We start from the raw sequence: 20,871 nt of genomic DNA, 5'->3' as shown, positions 1-20,871 counted from the left end.
AAACCCCATAGGCTGGTCCCATCTGACCTGGTTATGCCCTAGAGGCAAAGCCTGGAGAAATCAGATCAACCCTAGTCAGAGAGCCCAGAAATAAAGAGGGTTAATTCTAGTTCTTTCACAGATCTAGATCATTTTATTGGCAGGGCAGGTATGGGACAAAGGGTTTCGAATCATCCTGAACTCGAGTCAATGGATTGGGACATGGAGAAACAAAATTAGTTGAACTTAACCATGTAGGCCTTTAATTCATTAAAATGAAGATAATTCTAAGCAATCATTAACAGGCTGAGAAGTTAAACGCAGTGGAGAGAAGAGTGTTGGGGAGGAAGTCAGCGTTGAGGAAGGGGGGGTGCTAGCGAAGAGGAGAAGCTTTCTGAAAACCCTTTGGGTATGAGCTGAAAACAGAAAAAAAAAATTTTTTTTAAGGTAATTACAGTTAAAAAAAAAAAAAAAATGTGTCCTGTATACCCTAGAACCATTCAGGGCTGAAATAAATGACACTAGAATCCTCAACGGAGCAAGGCATCTGTGATCATTAAGGCTGTGTGTCAACTTGGCTGGGCCATGATTCTCAGTGGTTTGGCAGTTATGATTTAGTGTGGCAGTTGCATGATGACGTGAACACTTCCATGATGACATCTGATACAATGTCATCACCTTCATGATGGGATCTGCTGTGAGTTGAAAGTGAGTTTTGCTGGGGGTGTGGCCTGCATCCGATATAAGTGGGCTCTCTGGCAAAGCTTCAGGGCTTTTGCTTGCTCTGGATCCTGCGGCTGGCTCCTGTTCATCTGACCTCCAGTTCTTGGGACTTGAGCTAGCAGCTTACCTGCCATCTTGCCTGCCAATCTGGGGATGCGTTGATCTTCACAGCCTATGAGCCAGAGCCCTGCTGTCTCACTTGCTGATCTTGGGTGAGCCAGCCCCTGTGGCTATGTAAATTAAGAAAAGCCTCCAGCCTGACCCGCGGACTTGGGACATTTCAGCCTCTACAACCACGTGAGCTGTTTCCTTGACACACACACACACACACACACATATACATATACATATATATGCTTTACGAGTTTTGCTTCTCTAGAGAACCCAGTCTAAGACACCATCTGATGTGTGGTTTGTCAAATATGCCTGATCAGAGCATGTCTCTCTCCTGTAACCTTCCAATAGCTGTGGACTCCCAAGGTATTCTTCCCTAGTCCTAAAAAAAGGCAAGTTTAATGCTTAAAGTTAACAGTCCTCAAGATGTGGTACAGGTAACTCTGGAAATCCCTAATACACTTTCAGGGGGTCTTCAAGGTCAAAACTATTTTCATAATAATAAAATGCTACTTGTTGTTATCGCTTCCACTCTCTCACAAGGATACAGTGGCGTTTTCCACAGGCTACATGATGTTTAATATTACAACAGACTGAATGCAGAGGCAGATCTAAATATCTAGTGTCTCCTATTAAGCCAGATATTAAAGAAAGCTGCAAAAATGTAAAACAATACCTCAATAACTTTTTTGTTTTAAAAATTACTTTTTATTAAAAATGTTGTTACTTAAAATGTAAAGGCTTTTTATTGTTATTTTTAAATAAACAAATATTTTAAAAACTTATTAGTGTTAACTTCTAGCACAGTAAATATCTATAGATATAACCCACTCAGCAACATCACCATAAACAGAGAAAAGACTGACGTTATCAAGGATTTCATTTTACTTCGATCCACAATCAACACCCACGGAAGCAGCAGTCGAGAAATCACACGACACATTGTACTGGGCAAATCTGCTGCAAAGCCCAAGCTTATTACAGTTGAGTTGATTCTGACTTATAGCAAGTCAAACTCATAACAGAGTAGAACTGCCCCAAAGGGTTTCCAGGGAGCAGCTGGTAGATTTGACTGCTGGTTAGCAGCTGAGCTCTTAGTTAAAAAGCAAAGACGTCACTTTAAGGACTAAGGTATGCCTGACCCAAGCCGTGGTGTTTTTAATTGCCTCATACTCATTTGAAAGCTGGACAATGAATAAGGAGGACTGAAGAAGAATTATGGTTTTGGTGAAGAATATGGAATATATCATGGACTGCCAGAAGAACGAACAAACCTGTCTTAGAAAAGCACAGCCAGAATGCTCATTAGAGCAAGAATGGCGAGACTTTGTCTCACATAATTTGGATATGTTATCAGGAGAGACCAGGCCCTGGAGAAGGACCTCATGCTTGGTAAAATAGAGGGTCAATGGAAAAGAGGAAGACCTTCAAGATGGATTGACACAGTGGCTGCAACAATGGGCACAAACACAGCAATGACTGTGAGGATGACGCAGAACTGGGCAGCATTTCGTTCTGTTGTACACAGGGGTCACTATGCAACAGAATTAAACTGACAGCACCTAACAACAACACAACACAGCTCACATAGACAAAAGCTCTTTGGGGTCCAAGATAATTTTTAAGAATATAAAACATGTCCTGAGACCAACAGTTTGAGAATCATAACCCTACCTTCAAAGATAAAAGAAAAAACTCCCAAGCTATCCAGATATCTTATTTGAACATGGAAGTCTTAGTACGCTGCTTGAAAAAGCATAGGGAATAAATACAGAAAGGAAAAAATAATAATAAAAAGACTGGATCGTCCTATGGCAGGTCAGGCATGGGACAGTTTTGTATCATCCTGGATGATAACTGAACTTAACCATGTATGCTTCTTTGATCCCTGGGCAGGAATGCAGACTCCAATAATCTGTTCCTGTGAGAAAACACAATCTTCTTTACCTTGAGATATCCAGGAACAAATGTCCAACATGAAAACTGCCCGTGTAATACCTATAGAAATCTCATATACAAAAAAAAAACAAAACAAAAAACAAACTGAAACCCACTGTTATCGAGTCAATTCCAATTCATGAAGACCCCACAGTTCCTCAACAAACATAATGAAGAATAGGAAAAAAATAGAGATCTTTTTAAGAAGGTGTCAACCAACGTCTTCACACTACCATACACCATAACTTGTTGTTGTTAGGTGCTGTCGAGGTGGTTCCAACTCAAAATGACCCTATGTACAACAGAACAAAACATTGCCCAGTCCTGCACCATCCTAACAATCATTGCTATGTTTGAGCCCACTGTTGCAGCCACTGTATCAGTCCATCTTATTGAGGGTCTTCTTCTTTTTCACTGACCCTCTACTAAGCATAATTTCCTTCTCCAGGGACTAGTCCCTCCTGATGACATGCCCAAAGTATGTGACACGAAGTCTTGCTATCCTTGCTTCTAAGGAACATTCAGCCTGTACTTCTTTTGGCAGTCCATGGTATAGTCAATATTCTTCACCAACACCACACTCACATGGGTCAATTCTTCTTTGATCTTCCATATTCATAGTCCAACTTTCGCAGGCATATGGGGCAAGTGAAAACACCGTGGCTTGGGTCAGGCTCACTTTAGCCCTTAAAGTGACATCTTTGCTTTTTAACACTTTAAAGCGTTCTTTTGCAGCAGATATGGCCAATGCAATGCATCGTTTGATTTTTTAACTGTTACTTCCACGGGATGTTGACTGTGGATTCAAGTAAAATGAAACTCCGGACAACTTCAATCTTTGCTCTGTTTATCATGATATTACTTATAGGTCCAGTTGTGAGTATTTTTGTTTTATGTTGAGGTGTAATCCAGACTGAAGGCTGTGGTCTTTGATCTTTATCAGTAAGTGCTTTAAGTCCTATTCACTTTCAGCAAGCAAGGCTGTGCCATCTGCATAACACAGGGTTTTTTTTGTGTGTGTGCTTCAAGTGAAAGTTTACAATTCAAGTCAGTCTCTTATACAAAAACTTAAACACACATTGTTATATGGCCCTAGTTGCTCTCCCTACAATGTAACAGCACACTCCCTTCTCTCCACCCTGTATTTCCCATGTCCATTCAACTTGCTCCTGTCCCCTCTGCCTTCCCATCTTGCCTCCAGACAGGAGCTGCCCACATAGTCTTATGTGTCTACTTGAGCTAAGAAGCACACTTCTTACCAGTACCATTTTATGTCTTATAGTCCAGTCTCATCTTTGTCTGAAGAGTTGGCTTCAGGAATGGTTTTAGTTTGGGGCTAACAGGGAGTCCAGGGGCCATGACCTGTGGGGTCCCTCCAGTCTCAGACCATTAAGTCTGGTCTTTTCACTAGAATTTGAGGACTACATCCCACTTTTCTTCTGTACCATCAGGGATTCTCTGTTGTGTTCTCAGACAGGGCAGTCATTGGTGGTAGTCAGGTACCATCTAGTTCTTTTGGTCTCAGGCTGATGGAGTCTCTGGTTTATGTGGCCCTTTCTGTCTCTTGGGCTCATATTTTCCTTGTATCTTTGGTATTCTTCATGCTCCTTTGCTCCAGGTGGGTTGAGACCAATTGATGCATCTTAGATAGCCACTTGCTAGCTTCTAAGACCCCAGACGCCACTCACCAAAGTGGGATGCAGAACGTTTTCTTAATACACTTTTGCATAACACAGGTTGTAAATGAGTCATCCCCTAATTCTGATGCCTTGTTCTTCTTCATATAGTCCAGCTGGTCGGCTTATTTGTTCAGCATATGAAATGAATAAATAAGGTAAAAGGATACAACCCTGACACACACCTTTCCTGACTTTAAAGTACACAGTATGCCCTTTTTCTGTCCACATGACTGCCTCTTGATCTATGTACAGGTTTTGCATGAGCACAGTTAAGTGCTCTGGAATTCCCAATCTTTGCAATGTTATCCATAATTTGTTATGACCCACACGGTCAAATGCCTTTGCATAGTCAATAAAACACAGGTAAACATCTTTCTGGTACTTTCTGCTTTCAGTCAAGATCCATCTGACATCAGCAATGATATCCCTCTTTCCACGTCCTCTTCTGAACTTGGCTTGAATTTCTGGCAGTTCTCTGTTGATGTACTGCTGTTAACTGTTTTTTAATGATCTTCAGCAAAATTTTACTTGTGTATGATATTAAAGATATTTTTCAATAATTTTCACATTTGGTTGGATCACCTTTCCTTGGAATAGGCATAAATATGGATCTTTTCCAGTCAGTTGGCCAGGTAGCTGTCTTCCATTTTTCATGGCAAAGATGAGTGAGCGCTTCCACTGTTGAATCCATCTGTTGAAACATCTCAAAATGGTATTCCGTCAATTCCTGCAGCCTTGTTTTTCACCAATGCCTTCAGTACTGCTTGGACTTCTTCCCTCAGTACCATCAGTTCTTGATCATATACTACCTCCTGACATGTTTGAACGTCGACCAATTCTTTTTGGAACACTGACTCTGTATTCCTTCCATCTTCTTTTGATTCCTTCTGCGTTGTTCAGTATTTTGCCCATAGAATCCTTCACTATCGCAACTCAAGGCTTCAATTTTTTTTTTTTTCCTAGCTCTTTCAGCTTGAGAAATGTCAAGTGTGTTCTTCCCTTTTGGTTTTCTGACTCCAGGTCTTTGCACATGTCATTATACAACTTTGTCTTCTCGAGCTGCCCTTTGAAATCTTCTGTTCAGCTCTTTGACTTCATCAATTCTTTAGTTCGCTTTAGCTACTTGATATACAAGAGAACTTTTCAGAGTTTCTTCTACCATCCGTTTGGTCTTTTCTTTCCTTTTTTCCTGTCTTTTAATGACTTCTTTTTAATGATCATAACTTATTTATCTGTTATGTGGCCAGAAGGAATTTAGATATTTGTTCTTCTCAAAATGCCATTTGATTTTTATCCTCTGATTAACATCAAGGCAGAAACATCCACATCCTTTTTCCTTCTGATTAGTATCAGGTACAAAATTCACATTTTTATACCTCAACTTGTACTGCAACTAACTCATACCACTAGCTACTCTGTATGTCATTGGCTCTGCCTACCTGCTAATCATGACATAGCTTCGCCTCCTTCAATCTTTCAATAAGGTCACAGGAAAGCTTATCTATGAACATTTCATGCCTTCTTACCAACTATATGCAATGTTAGTAAGTTCCTGTTTAAAAGCCAAATCTAATTGGCCTGGGAATTGTTTTTTGTGGCTCTCTAATGAGGACCTGAAGCACTTAGTGGTAAAGATCAAAGACTACAGCCTTCAATATGGGTTATGTCTCAACATAAAGAAAACAAAAATCCTCACAACTGGACCAATAAGCAACATCATGATAAATGGAGAAAAGACTGAAGTTGTAAAGGATTTCATTTTACTTGGATCCACAATCAACGCCCATGGAAGCAACGGTCAAGAAATCAAATGACATACTGTTGCAAAAAACCTCTTTAAAGTGTTAGAAAGCAAAGATGTCACTTCGGTACGCCTGACCCAAGCCATGGTGTCTTCATTCTCCTCATGCATGTGAAAGCTGGACAATGAATAAGGAAGACCAAGGAAGAACTGATGCACTTGAATTACAGTTGGTGAAGAATACTGAATGTACCATGGACTGCCAGAAAAACAAACAAATCTATCTTGGAAGAACTACTGACAAAATGCTCGTTGGAAGCATGGGTGGCTGAGACTTCATCTCACATGTTTCGACATGTTATCAGGAGAGGTCAGTCCCTGGAAAAGGACGTCTTGCTTGGTAAAGTAGAGGGTCAGTGAAAAAGAGGAAGACCCTCAACAAGATGGACTGACACAGTGGCTGCAACATGGCCTCAAACATGGCAGTGATTGTGAGAATGGCACAGGACTGGGCAGTGTCTCATTCTGCTGTACATAGGGTCGCTATGAATAGGAACCAACTAGACGGCAACTAACAACAAGAACAAAGGGCAAAGTGCCCTAATGACAGGTCAGTCAGAGGCCCTGTAGCACCGCAGGAAGAAAAACTTTTTTAACTGCACCACTTTGGTCTCAAATACACAGCAGTCCTCTAGCTATAAAATAAGCTCAGAAGATGAAAAAAACAAAGGAAAATGCTGGGTCATTTTGAATTTTGAAAATGCTTCAGTGTAGGAGACAGCCCCCTCAACCATTATCTTCCTTACCCTCAAACAAACAAGACTGTGTCTTATTTATCACTGTTTTCCTTACACAATTCACATGGTCTGTGTCTTAGTTATCTAGTGCTGCCATAACAGAAATACCACAAATGGATGGCTTTAACAAAGAGAAATTTATTTCCTCATAGTAAAGTAGGCTAAAACTCCAAATTCAAGGTGTCAGCTCCAGGGGAAGGTTTCCTCTCTCTATTGGCTCTGGAAGAAGGTCCTTGTCCTCAATCTTCCCATGGCTGAGGAGCTTCTCAGGCTCAGGGACCCTGGGTCCAAAGGATATGCTCTGCTCCTGGTGTCGCTTTCTTGGTGGTAGGAGGTCCCCAGCTCACTGCTTGCTTCCCTTTTATCTCTTGAGGGATAAAAGGTGGTACATGCCACACCCCAGGGAAACTTCCTTACACTGGATCAAGGAGGTGACCTGAGTAAAGGTGGTATTACAATCCCATCCTAATTCTCTTAACATAAAATTACAATTACAAAATGGAGGACAACCAGAGAACACTGGGAAGCATGGCCTAACCAAGTTGACACATATTTTTCGGGGGACACAATTCAATCCATGACAGTCTAGAATACAACAAGTGCTCAATAAATGTATCTCAGTAGAAAGGAAAGCTGAATGAACACTGAAAAAAGTATTTCAAAAAAGTGATTTGGAATTACTCTATTTGCTACTAGAAAGTTTACAGAAAAAAAGGAAAAGCAGCATTAAATTCAACTTTCCTTGAAAAAGGAAAAAAAAACATCTAAGAGTACAAACAAAACAAAACTGTTATTTAAGTGTTTGTTTTGGAGTTGACTGAAGTAATACTAGTCTCAGCTAACATTTATTGAGCACCTAATACGTGTGACACACTGTATTAGGTACCAGCTCTAGCAGAATACAGAATTATATTTTTATGTGCTGTACGTAACTCATGGCTCCTGGCTGAACAACTATGTACGCCCTTTATATAGAACCCGAAATGTGGTTTTGACCATTAGGAAAATGGAGTCCTAAGAAGTGGTGCCTCTGCTTTCATAACGTCATTTATGCTTCTTTGTACATCTCTGGGCAGAAAGTAGGCTCCAAATAATTTACTCCTGTGGGAAAATTACAATTTTCTTTACCCTGAGGTTTCTAGGAACACTAGCCACCAAATACTTAAAGGATCATTTCTCACATCCTTCACCTCTTCACCTTGCTGTTTGGCCAAAATTACTAGCTTTTATGTTTCAGAAGTTCAAAATAATATCTTCGAGAGGAAAAAAAAAATTAAAACTCCAGACTTCTGGCAGGATGGCAATAGGGAGGTAAACTGCCATAATTTATAATGGATTCTCAGAGCCAAAAGTTGCTGCCAAGTTACATTCAGTTAGTAAAAATATTAATACAGCGTCATAGTCACTAGCAGAAATAGAAATTTGCTAGTGAAACTAGCTTCTTCTTAAGCTTCCTGCGAGGAAACATAACAAAATAGTTACAATTTTAAAAACATTATATTATACACGTTTATTTGCATTCCTGACGCCTCTAAAACACGGCCCTTGTTACCAGTTTATGAATTACCCTTATTCTTTACCTTCATATTAAGACTACCCCTTTTTGATCTTAAATTCTTAACTATATCAACTCTAGTAATGGACAAAATATATTTAAAACCTGGTCTAAAATTGAAAGAAGTTCTATTTGTATGAATAATAAGGTGTTGCGTATCAGGTATCTGCTTGAAGAAACCAGAAAAACACATTTGGCCAGAATTAAATTGGATGTAGGAATGAACAGTTATTCAACTCTTGGACAATACTTCTCAGAAAGTATTGCAAATTCACGGTAATTTTTAATAAATCTGAAAGGGAGAGAGTTCTCCTATACCAGCCTCAAGCCTTCAGTAAAGAATTAAGATACAACAAATACCATTTCTTCCCCAGTTTTCAAAATGTCAAGGTGGCTGGAATATGTCCAAATCACCATTTATCTATAGAACACTGCTGATACCAGAAGAAGTTTTGAGTTTTTATGCACATTTTAGTTTTTTGTTTATTAAAGAATTTAAGATGTCCTGGTAATATCATTAAAGAATCATAGAGCTAGTGAGTGAGGAGCCGGGATGTGAATGTAAGCAGTCTCAACTGCTCTTCGTTATTATGTTACACTATGTGTAGTCTTACAAAATGAAATCTATTCACAAACAGATTTTCAAAACTAAAATTGTTAAGTACAAAGCCAAATGTGTTTCAGGGGATAGGTGTGGGATGGTAACTATGCTTCTTGAGGTCTGACAAATTGCAAAGAGGGTATACTAATTTGTGTGTTTATGTCAATAATCTTTTTAAAAACATTACTAATTCTACCACAATGTAAACTCCTGGAGGGTAGGAACCATGCTGCATTCACACCTGTACTTCAGCTTTAAGAACAAAGTTTGGAACAAGTTAGCATACAGTAAAGGCATATTTTAGAGTATTATTTAATGTATTTATTGGGGGGATAGCTTTAAAAAACTATTATCTTTTTTTTTGAAAAAGAGATAAATGGGCATAAGTAAAAAACAAAACAAATTAAAAAAAATGTTAACTGAGGCATTTTAAAACAGTAGGCAAAAAGAATCTGTATTAAAATTTTCAATCAATACTTTCTCTCTGACCCCCTTCCCTACTCTTCAATAGACGGTAACGAGACATGGGAAGTAATTTTGGTTTATTATATTTTTAGCCTTGATAAAAGAGATGAAGAAAAAATGTTAACACGATGTAAAAAGAAAGTAATCCAATAGGAAAATAACTACCAAAAGAGAAGGAGATAGATTTGAACCCCAGAACTCTCTGGTTCCAATAAAACAGAATTAAGCCCAAAGCATTCATCATCTAAAAATATTTTTTCTTTGTGAAATATTTTCTCTTCCTCTATATATACTTTTTCTGTATTTACTTTCTTGGGTTGTTATCTGCAATAGAATTAGAATGTACAACTAAGGAAAAATGCAAAACTTAGAATAATTTATAAAGTACTAATAATATCCACTGAATACTACCAACCAACCAGGCATTAAAAAATACTGTCTTCTTCAATAAATGGCGCTGCAACAACTCGATCTCCACTCTCAAAAGAACGAAGTTGGACCCGTACCTCACACGATATTTGAAAATTAACTCGAAATGGATCAATGACTTAAGAATAAGAACTAAAGGCATAAAATTCTTAGAAGACTAGGGTAAACCTTCAAGACCTTGTTTTTAATAATGATTTCTTAGACATGACACCAAAAGCACAAGCAACAACAACAACAAAAAGATAAACTGGACGTCATCAAAATTAAAATTTTTGTACATCAAAGAACTTTATGTACAAAAGTGAAGAGACAACCTACAGAATGGGAGAAAATACCAAAGAGCCATATCTCTGATAAGGGTTAATGATCCAAATATCTAAAAATCTCTTGTAATTCAACAACAAAAAGAGAAACAACCCAATCATAAAATGATCAAAGGCTATACAAATAACTAATGGACACAAGATGCGCCATGTCATTAAAGAAATGCAAATCAAAAGCACAATGAGATACCACTTCACATACATTATGATGGCTATTATCAGAAAAATGGAAAATAACAAGTATTGGTGAAGATGTGGAAAAATGGGAACCCTCTCGCATTGCTGGTGGGAATGTGAAACAGTGCAGCTTCTATGGAAAACAGCTTTGGCTGTTCCTCACAAAAGTTAAAGAATTGCCGTATGACCTAGCAATTCCACTCCACAGCATATACACACAAGACTCCAAAGGAAGGACCTAGACACTTGTACACCGACGTTCACTGCGTCATTATTCACAACAGCCAAAAGGTGGAAATAACCCAAGTGGTCCATCAACAAAACAGACACATTTGGGATAAACAAAATGTAGTATACACATACAATGCAATATTACTCGCCATAAAGCGAAATGAAGCTAGGACATGGATGAACCTTGAGAACATTAGGTTGAGTGAAGTATGGCAGACATGAAAGGACAACTATTGTAAGATCTCTCTTATATATTATCTAGAATAGGCAAATGCATAGATACAGAAGTTTATTAGTGGTTACCAGATGCTAGGGAGCGTTATTTGCTTAATGGGTACTGAGTTTAAATTATTTGCTTAATGGGTATAAAACCAAACTCGCTGCAAGTGAGCTGACTCTAACTTATGGTGGCCCCATGCGTCACAATATAGAACTGAGCTCCACTAGGTTTTCTTGGTTGTAATCTTTACAGGGAACCCTGGTGGCGTAGTGGTTAAAACCTCGGCTGCTAACCAAAAGGTCGGCAGTTTGAATCCACCAGCCACTCCTTGAAAACCCTATGGGGTGGTCCTACTCTGTCCTCTAGGGTCACTGTGAGTCGGAATCGACTCCACAGCAATGGGTTTGGTTTTGGTTTTGGTTTTTAATCCTCACAGAAGTACACTGCCAGGCCTTTCTTCCCCTGCACCACTGGGTTGTTTCGAATCGCCAACCTTTGTTTAATAGCTGAACACAAACCATTTGTGCCACCGGGACCTATGAAAAAGTTTTTAAAAAACTGTCAATAGGAAAACGCTGTAATTAAAACTCTGTCTAGAGAACACCGGAAAAGCATCAAGTCATCAGGTACAACATGATATTCCACAGGCTAAAAAATTCAGACAAACAGCACAGGAGTGCATACTGAGAGCATCTGGCTCTTTTACCCTTCTATTTATCATTATGACAATGATCAAAATCCACATAAAGATATGCCATTTTACTCATTTAAAAGCTAGCTAATATCCTTGTGGAGGAAAATAAAATTATTTTAGCTCCAATTTTCCATTTCTCTTCCTAGTCTAATGTTTTTATCCTAATGTTTATATTTGAGGTCACTGGTGGGTCAGTGGTAGAATTCTCACCCTCCGTGCAGGAGAACTGGTTAGATTCCCGGTCAACGCACCTCACAGGCAGACACTGCCCATCTGTCAGTGAAGGCCTGCATTTTGCTATGTTGCTGAACAGGTTTCAGTGGAGCTTCCACACTAAGATGGACTAGGGAAAAAGGCCTGGCAATCTACTTCTGAAAATCAGCCAGTGAAAACTCTACGGATCCCAACAGTCCAATCCACAACCCATCATGGGGATGGCAAAGGATCCAGCAGTGTTTTGTTCTGTTGCACACAGGGTTGCCATGAGTGGGGGGCCAGCTCTGCAGCAGCTAACAACAGCAACAACAACGTTTGTATTTGTATCAAAATTGTCCCCCAATCAAACTTATAATCTTTATTTTGTATATAGTATTTTTTATTCTTTCCTCGTAAAACAGATCCCACAGTCCTTGAACAACCTCATAGCATCTTTTGGAAAGACTTAGTTATAAAAGGTAATTGTAAATGATGCCTAAAATTGTCAATGATGTCTAAGTATGCTCACTAATTTTCAAGCAAATCTGTATAGAAGCAAATACCTTTAGAAAATCTAAAGCTAAAAAGTATTATTAAATCCATTAACTACCTGGTTATGGTTTCAAAATGACATTTTAATTGATCATAATTCCTTATCAACCAAAATGGAATATGGCATTAAGTTATAATGAATATCTGGGAGTGATTTAACAGAAAATGTATATTACCAAATGGGATTTACAAAGTAAATCTGTATAAGAGCTCTTCATCACATACAGGAAGCTTATGAGTTAGAAAATACTTCAGTTGGTGAATAAATTTACCAGACTTGATCTGAGATGGATACAAACAAAGAATGATTTTGCTGATAGTTCTCTGAAATACTTTCTTATTTACTTATCTGACTGATAAAACACAAGGTATAAGACTATCTTAAATCTCCACAGAAATTACTTTGTCATCAATTTACAACTGACTGAGGGTCAGCTGGAAACCCTGGTTGCATAGTGGTTAAAAGCTATGGCTGCTAATCGAAAGGCCAGCAGTTCGAATCCACCAGTGCTCCTTAGAAACCCTGTGGGGCAGTTCTACTCTGTCCAATAGGGTCACCATGAGTATGAATTCACTCGAAGGCAACAAGTTTTATTTTGGTGAAGGTCAGTTTATTTATCAATAATGTATTTAAAAAAAAAAAAATAGCAAAGATTACCCAAAAGGCTGGGATAATAACCACATTTCTTCTACCAATAGTTGCTGTCATTCCATTGTCTGCCAAGAAAAGCATCTACGCATGAATTCTTCAAGTCTTTATTATTTCAACAGTATTTCCCAACAATTAAATAAAATAAAACCACGTACCAACTGCAAAGCACAGCACTTGAACAAAGCTGGCCATGCTTTAGTGAATGCATGCTTATTTCTATCTAACTCAACACACTATATCATTTAATAATCCCCAAATTAGACTACACCCTCCTGTATACACTGAATTATTTTGTGTGCTTCCTCTAACTGGAGCCCTGGTGGCAGACTGGTTAAGAACTCTGCTTCTAAGCAAAAGGTCGACAGTTCAAATCCACCAGCTGCTCCTTGGAAACCCTATGGAGCAGTTCTACTCATAGTGTCACTATGAGCTAGAATCGACTCAATGGCAACACGTTTGGTTTTTTTTGTTTGTTTCCTCCAACTGTAAAGTTACCAAGCCCTTCAGTAGCCTGTTTGCCTGTAGTGATGCTGCTCTTTAAAGAGCAATACATTTCTTATTTCCACAGACTAATACCCAATACACCTACAATCAGTCTGAGTTGTCTTCTTAACCTAGCCACCCAATCTAGACACTGAAATGTCATGTCAATGGCCCCATCGGCTGAGACATTTAGCATTCCAGTTTAAAGAGTACAGAAACTACAGCCAGTAAGTGTAACAAGGGTGGACCAGCCCAAACTCCTAGACGCAATCTTGATAAATCTGGGCATACTTAGCTCCTCCACTAGGTCCCAAGGGCCACAGCAGCCTGCCTTACTTTAACCATTGAGGGCCTTTTCACAATTACGGGACAAAAGGATAGCAGATAAGTATTACATTACTTCTGTCTCCAAATCTTTCTACCAACAACAATTTAAAGAAAAATCTTTTAAATATTTAGCTCTCTTCAATCATGCCCACTAATTTGTATACATTTTTCCTCAAAAGAGGTCCCTGGAATGGTATAATACTGTTGCAATTATTTTAAACTCTTTAAAATAAAAACTTCAGCTGTAAGAAATACTACGGCCTGAAGCATCTTTCCCCACCAGAAAATTCCTTTATGACACCGAATGACACCTGGGAAACTACCACATACCCAGATCATAATTTGCTATGTGACGCAGGAAGGTAAGGGGCAAACCCAAACCACAGACATACCACTTCTCTCACTGTACTGCCCCATACTCCTGTTCCCCAGCTTAAGAAGCTTTTATCACAGAAACATCAGGAAGCCTTCCTTAACTTCCTTTACCCAGATCATGGTTTGGCCTTCCCAACAGCACCAAAAACTAGAGAAGACTTTGGACCACCCCGTTCTCGAGAGGTTTAGACAGTTGGCTCAAGTTTTGTTTCCGTGACTGCATTTATGAGATATGTGGGAGGAATGTCCAGGATGACCTTCATCAAGCAGTACACACTAGAAGGAAAAGAACTTCAAAGGGTCTCCTACAATCAAACTTAATTCTCCATTGTTTTTTAAGCTCCCTTGGAAGCCTGAGTTTTCTTTATTTGGCAAATGAACTAGTTTTCTCCTTATTTAGATGCTAAGGTTAGAATTAAAAACAAAACAAAATCTTAATTGGCTCATTGTTCAGCCAAAAACATCCATAGAAAATTAAAGCAATACAGAACAGTGACTTTTACCAGGATGGCTGCACAAAGCAGATGGCTCTATATTTCTTTTTGTTTTTTTCTCCTGAAATCTACATTCAGAAAAATGAACAGTCCTAACATTACAAATGACTATGAATTTTCTGATGATGAAAGAAGATAGTACGATTAAAACCCTAGCAATGACTCTAACTCATTCATTCCCTCACCCTCCAAATCCTTTTGTCCAACCAGACCAACCTTCCAACTCCCCCTCCAGCCCTGACTCTAACTTTCAACCAAATACAACAGTATCCTGTGCCCCAACCTAGGCCTGAGGTCCTCATTTCTGAGCCAAAGACTTGCAAGGTTTAAGGTATAATCTGAAATTCTGTGCCTATGAGCTTCCTCCCTTAGCCCCAAATCTTCACTTTTTTTTCATCTTCACCACCAATTCTCCTTTTAAATTCCACTGTAGCAGAATTCGTCTTCTCCCAGAATAATCCCAAATGGATTATGACAATGGATCACGTTTTATGAGGAAGCCTGACCACCCTTTCAGGGACACAGACTACTCTTAGTCACATTTACTGCCCAGAAACACCAGAGCAGTAAGCAGCCTTCTCTACAAACACCATTATGAATTCAAGACGCTGTACCACTACAACGGCTCCAAAACTTCCCTCCATTTCCATTCCTGGTTTCTTGTGAACTCTCAGAAAAGCTGCACATCTAGGGATTAAATTAAAAAAAAAAAAAGACTGCCTTTCTCTGGCTGCCCCAACTTCTGGAGCAACCTTGGCCAAACTCCTCCATATCTCAATTTTTTTAAATGCTTTTACAGAGTGGGTTAAAACGTTGTTTTTTCCTAATAAGATCATACTAAATCAGTAGAGATGTGGGTTCAGTGGTTGCAGATGCTATACGAACAGGTTATAAAAATAATTCTATACATTTTCTTCATGATTAGAATAATGTCCTAGACACCATTTTACTGCTTCTTTACTTCTTCTACATTTCTATATTTTTATATTAGCATGAAAACCAAAGTAGGTTCTTCTGATCCATTTCTCTTATTAGGTTAACACTACTGATGACAGGTTTGTGGTTTTTTTGTAACTGTGGCTAGGCAGAAATCTACCTGTTAAATGGTCATTCAAAAAATGGTGTTTGACTAAATTATTGAGCAAGAAATCACCCCTTGCTTAACCTTAGTATATAATATAATTTCCTTATGATCAAACTTTCCAGTTCTATATCTTTCAGGCTGAGTTCTCAAGGATCATCTACAGATAAGTGATAATCAATGGTCTCAAGACAGTCTTTTTTGGAAGTTGATAACAGCAAAGAACTTTCCAGTTAAAAACTGGATTGGTTTCTACCTACAGCCTCAACCTTAGACTGTTAATGATGTTAACAGTAGGCTTTATCGCTGCTTACACTCAATTCCTATATAGTCTAACTCCCCCTAGGTGAAATAAAAAACTCTACAGAAGGATAAAAACAGAATTTCTATTTCATCACACAGAGAAACAACGATCTTCCATTTCTTAAAGGTTTTCTCTCAACGTGGTAAAATATAACATAAGAAAAAATATATAAACAAAAATGTGTTAAGGTCACATTTTTGACAGATGATGATGCTAAAAATTCTTAAGAAATGCATACCTATATGACAACTTACTTGTAAGACAAAACGATGAAATCAGAATTTTATACTGCCTTACAAACCATGAATATCTAAATTGTTGTCCAGACTTCCATTTTGGAAGTTGGGAAATGCTTTTAACTGCATACCAATCTGAAAACAAAAATAATTCTGTAAGACTGGGACGTCCCTCTTGTTAGAGTATGCATCAGGCTATGATACTAACATGATTCTTGGGGGCTGTGCTCATTTGAAAAAATGACAAACTGTTTAAATTATGTTTTTAGTTCTAGGACTTCAAAATACCAATGTTTTTCTAACCTCTGGATTAGACAGCTAAAAAGTATAGGGAAAAAATACATACTAGCAGAAGAAGTCCTTTTCTACCGCTTTTTTCCCAAATCCTGAATTTGCTTACCTGATCAACTTCCCAAAAGCTCCTTTCTGGTGAATACTTGTAGCATCCTCAACATGTACTGCAGATTCCCAGGCCCAACCTCAGCTCTACTAACTTAGATTCTGAGGGTGAGCCCTGGCATCTGTATTCCTTAACATGAACCTAAATTATTCTGAAATATCCCAGCCCTGCATGCAAATAAGAACAAAGTTAGACATCAAATTACTTGCCCTAATCCAGTACCTTTATCGAAAGACCCAGGGAGTTGCCATCAAATCTTTTATAATATGAAAATGACTACTTAATAGTTTCATCTCCACCTGCTTAAGAGGATACACATCACTGCCAAACCTCTCCTGAGCACTGGTCAGCATACTTCTCTCCCCATTAAAAAAAAAGGCACCAAAGATCCAAAACAAGACAGGATGTCACATCTTCAGAACAACAGTCAGCAATCCCTCCCAAGGACAAGGCCAAAAATATCCCCAGAGCCAAATTCCTGGCATAATGTCCTTCTTTTTAGCCCTTTCTGGAGATGTGCATTTTAAATGGGTTGTAGCAGTAGTTACCTTGGACAGGTGTTCATCAAATAAACTCACTATCAGCAGACAGAGAAGGGCCTGCGAAAAATGGGCCACACCAGGAGCAAGTTTTGACAGAACACAGGAAAAGTGCAGAAAGTCCTACTGGAACAGGTGAATGTTGAAGGCAGGAATGACAAGACAAAAACTAAATCTGCCTCCTTTACAAATGTGCAGGCCAGAGGGTAAAGCCACTGACTAGATTTTAACTGAAAGATACGTGCTCCTGAATTACGGAAACTTTCTTCATTAAGCTCCAACATATCTCTTAAAGAAATACATGAGAAAGTCTAAGTATGTGGTGAAGGTTTTATTATAAGATAATGAATGTATAACCTAAGCCAATACCAAGCCTGAAAAATCCTGTAATTATAAATTGTATGAATAATGAAATACTCTGCACCAGAACACCCAGACCTATAAAAGAATTACATGTACATATCCTCTGTATTCAAAAGGATTATGTACAAGATAAACACACTTTCCACTACACCATGTCATGTCTGAAGACCTTAGAAAATTCTATAGCTATGACTTCAAAGGTTATGAAATACTCAGTCCACCTTAAACCTAAAAAGTACCTCAGATCACTAACATCTAATTTCTTACTGACTTTAGATGTTGTAGTTTCTATTCTTCTTGTTAAAGGACTCTAGATAAGACACCAAGTAGTGATTAGTACATTAACTAAGATGATACACTGCCAAAGTCTCTCCAGCATGGACTGAAAATCTGAAAGACATGTAAGAAAGGATCAGAAATCCAATTTCCTACATGGAAGTTGAAGCATTGCTTCTTTTTTGTTCTCTCTGGAATTTTTCCACCACCCTAGGACAGAGCAGAACTGCCCCAAAGAGTTTCCAAGGAGCGCCTGGTAGATTCGAACTGCTGACCTTTTGGTTAGCAGCCACAGCACTTAACCACTATGCCACCTGCGTTTCTGTCCCAAATGTAAAAATTTTGAAAATGTTAACATCTAAAGAAGCATATTCTATGGGATGAGAAATTTAAGACTTGAGAATGTATTTCAATGCTACAGAGGCAGGTTCACCAAATCAAATAGCCCTAATCTTGACTCAGCCTTTTACTTACATGAAATCTCACACTGAAAATCCTACAAATACAGAGGCTCCAAGCATTCTACCTCAAAGAAAGAATAAGCCTATAGAAGAAAAAGCTCTGGACTATTCATTTCAAAGACTTAACTACTTGCATTAAGCATATTTTACACTAAAGTCCCTAAGGTTCCTTTCCGCTGAAATCGTCCTTAATTCTCTGAGTAACTGTACCAGACTATCCTTAGAACTTGAGTAATTAAAAACAGAATCTGAATGAGCAAGAGAATTCAAAATTAAAGTTATCCTCATTAAGTCTAATTAAACAGTACAGACAGAAAAATGGCAGCAGAATAAAGCATTCTGAATTAGGGACAGGGAGAATATAATGAGTAGTTTGCATACTCAATTGACCTCAAGAAGGAAGCACAAAATTCAATGTAAGCTGGAGTTTGGGATATAGCTGAAAATATTTGTCTCTCAGGTAGGAACTGGCCCACCCAAACGGAAGCAAAACTTCGGCTTCTACCCCAATGCCGTCGGGTCGATTTCGACTCACAGCGACCCTACAGGACAGAGTAGAACTGCCCCACAGTTTCCAAAGAGCGCCGGGTGGAGTCGAACTGCCAACCTTTTGGTTAGCAGCCGTATCACTTAACCACTACGCCACCAGTGTTTCCTTTGGCTTCTATTAACGCTATAATCCAACTACCTGAAGTAACCGACCAACTGCACGAAAACACCTGTCAATAACAAGGTGAATTTCCAAATTTTCAAGTGAATTCTCCCTTGCTGGCAGTTTTTCTGCTTTCTATCCTAAAAGGAAATTCATTTACTCAACTCCGCGAAATGGTTACATATCTCACCCCCCCTATCTTGTGACTCCAGCACTTCCAGTCCAAACAAAAGCCCTCGTTTTTATTCTCGCCACCAGTAAAGGGCTGTAGCTGTTTGCAGGGCATCCCGCAGGCACCTACTTAAACTCTCGCCTCAAACAATACCGTGGTATCACCGTGACGGACACTTGATATTTAATTAGTCCTCGACTGAAACTGATATCATCGGGAGCCGGTGAAAAGAAGCTTGAACGCCCTGCGGAGAGCCTCGGCGACAGGAGGATGGCAGTGCGGACTGGCACCTCCTCGGCATGGGACACGGGTGAGCAAGCCTTTCCGCAAGTTTCCCTTCCTTTCACTAAATTAATCTACTAAGTCTCTCATCCCCACCCCGCCCTATTAGGAGAAGTCACGCCGGCCACTCGCTGAAGGACAGGGAGACAGCTCCCGGCGCACTAGGGAAGTTGGCTTTGGCAGGGGCCGCGGCTTAACCCTTGCTGCCCAAGAGCCAGGATCGACACCGCCCTCGCCGAGGGCAAAACCGGCTGCCAACTTTCCCGCTGTCCCCTCCTCTGCGCACAGCACCCCAAACTTTGCCGTTCGTCCGCCAGCCCACCCGGCCGCACCCGAGCGCCCCCCCCACCCCCGGCCGGCGGAGGAGCTGACCTTCAAAGATAGCCCCCGGCCATGTGCGACCACTGCCCGACCGCCGAGTCTCCAGGCACCTCCCACAGTCCCCCTCCGCCGCCCCCAACCCTCGCGCGAAATTGGTGGTGGGGGCGACTGCAGCCCGACCCCGCGTATCCCGATTACCCACGACCCTCTGGGCCAGAGCGAGCCCCCGCCCTGGCGCCTCGGGCCGCTCACTCACCATTGGTAAACGGCTCCATTTTCCCCCCACCGCGGCTCCTTGCACCTGGAGCGCCCAAGCTTCCTACTCTGCGAGCTGAGGCGGCCCTGCTGACTGAGCATGCCCAGCGCGGCCGCCGAGGGCTGCCGGGGAGGTGCCGCGAGGGGCAGCGCCGCTCCACGAAACCTCCACTCCGGGTTTTCGCGGCGGCTGCAGAAAAAGACAGTGAGGCTTGAGGCAAAAGCGCGGCTCACGCTGGGGCCGACTTCGGGGAAAGGCGGGGGAGGAGAAGGTTAGAGCTGGGGGCGGGGGCGGGGCCGGGGGCAGGGCCGAGACTAGTCCCGCCCCTGCCAGAAGGACCAGCGATTCTGTTCTCTCCACTAACAAGAAGTGTGTTGAGTCGCTCAACAAATGTCAGGTCCTACTGCGTCTGGCCCGGTCCAATGTGCCGGGAATCCAGCATTGCGCCGGAAAAACATGGTCCCTGCCCCGTGGAGCGTACGTTCCAGAGAGAGACAATAAACAAGCCCAGGTGACTAGTTAGACTGGAGTAAACCCCCCCGCAGAACATTAAATCAGGGTGGTGGGCTGGAGAGTGAGGGAGTGGCTAATTCGGAAGGCGTCATGAGGAGCGGTCACGCTGAGGGGGTGCCTTGAAACCGAGATAAGAAGAGACAGCGGGAGTCAGCGGGCGGGAATCGCTCTCTAGACGGATAAGCTTCTGTTTCCTTGGGGAGATTGGCCCCGGAGAACTCAGTTCTCCAAGGCCCGAAGGAGCAGGCGCCACGAGTCTCGGAAGGGCTGC

At 40.5% G+C, this 20,871-nt stretch overlaps 2 protein-coding genes across 2 annotated transcripts in view; one reads left to right on the top strand and one right to left on the bottom strand.

Annotated features, from left to right (window-relative positions):
* Window positions 1-20,220, bottom strand: part of LNPEP (leucyl and cystinyl aminopeptidase) — a 109,622-nt gene extending 89,402 nt beyond the window's left edge. The window contains exon 1 of the mRNA XM_010589595.3: window positions 20,088-20,220. Coding sequence (XP_010587897.1) covers window positions 20,088-20,106 — 19 coding nt within the window. The 5' untranslated portion in view covers window positions 20,107-20,220. The remainder of the gene's footprint in view (window positions 1-20,087) is intronic.
* Window positions 18,171-20,357, top strand: LOC135228463 (uncharacterized). The gene is made up of 2 exons (XM_064274326.1): window positions 18,171-19,538; window positions 19,620-20,357. The coding sequence occupies exon 2, from the start codon at window positions 19,904-19,906 to the stop codon at window positions 20,300-20,302; it is 399 nt and encodes a 132-aa protein (XP_064130396.1). The 5' UTR covers window positions 18,171-19,538; window positions 19,620-19,903; the 3' UTR covers window positions 20,303-20,357.
* Window positions 20,358-20,871: the final 514 nt, after the last annotated feature.

The sequence above is a fragment of the Loxodonta africana genome, chromosome 2 (genome assembly GCF_030014295.1).
Source record: "Loxodonta africana isolate mLoxAfr1 chromosome 2, mLoxAfr1.hap2, whole genome shotgun sequence".
NCBI lineage: Eukaryota > Metazoa > Chordata > Mammalia > Proboscidea > Elephantidae > Loxodonta > Loxodonta africana.
Note: the sequence above shows the minus strand (reverse complement) of the source record. Positions and strands in the feature narration are given on the sequence as shown.

Excerpts from the sequence above, each read along its gene's own strand:
- LOC135228463 (XM_064274326.1), top strand. The coding sequence starts at position 19,904 with ATGTGCGACCACTGCCCGACCGCCGAGTCTCCAGGCACCTCCCACAGT.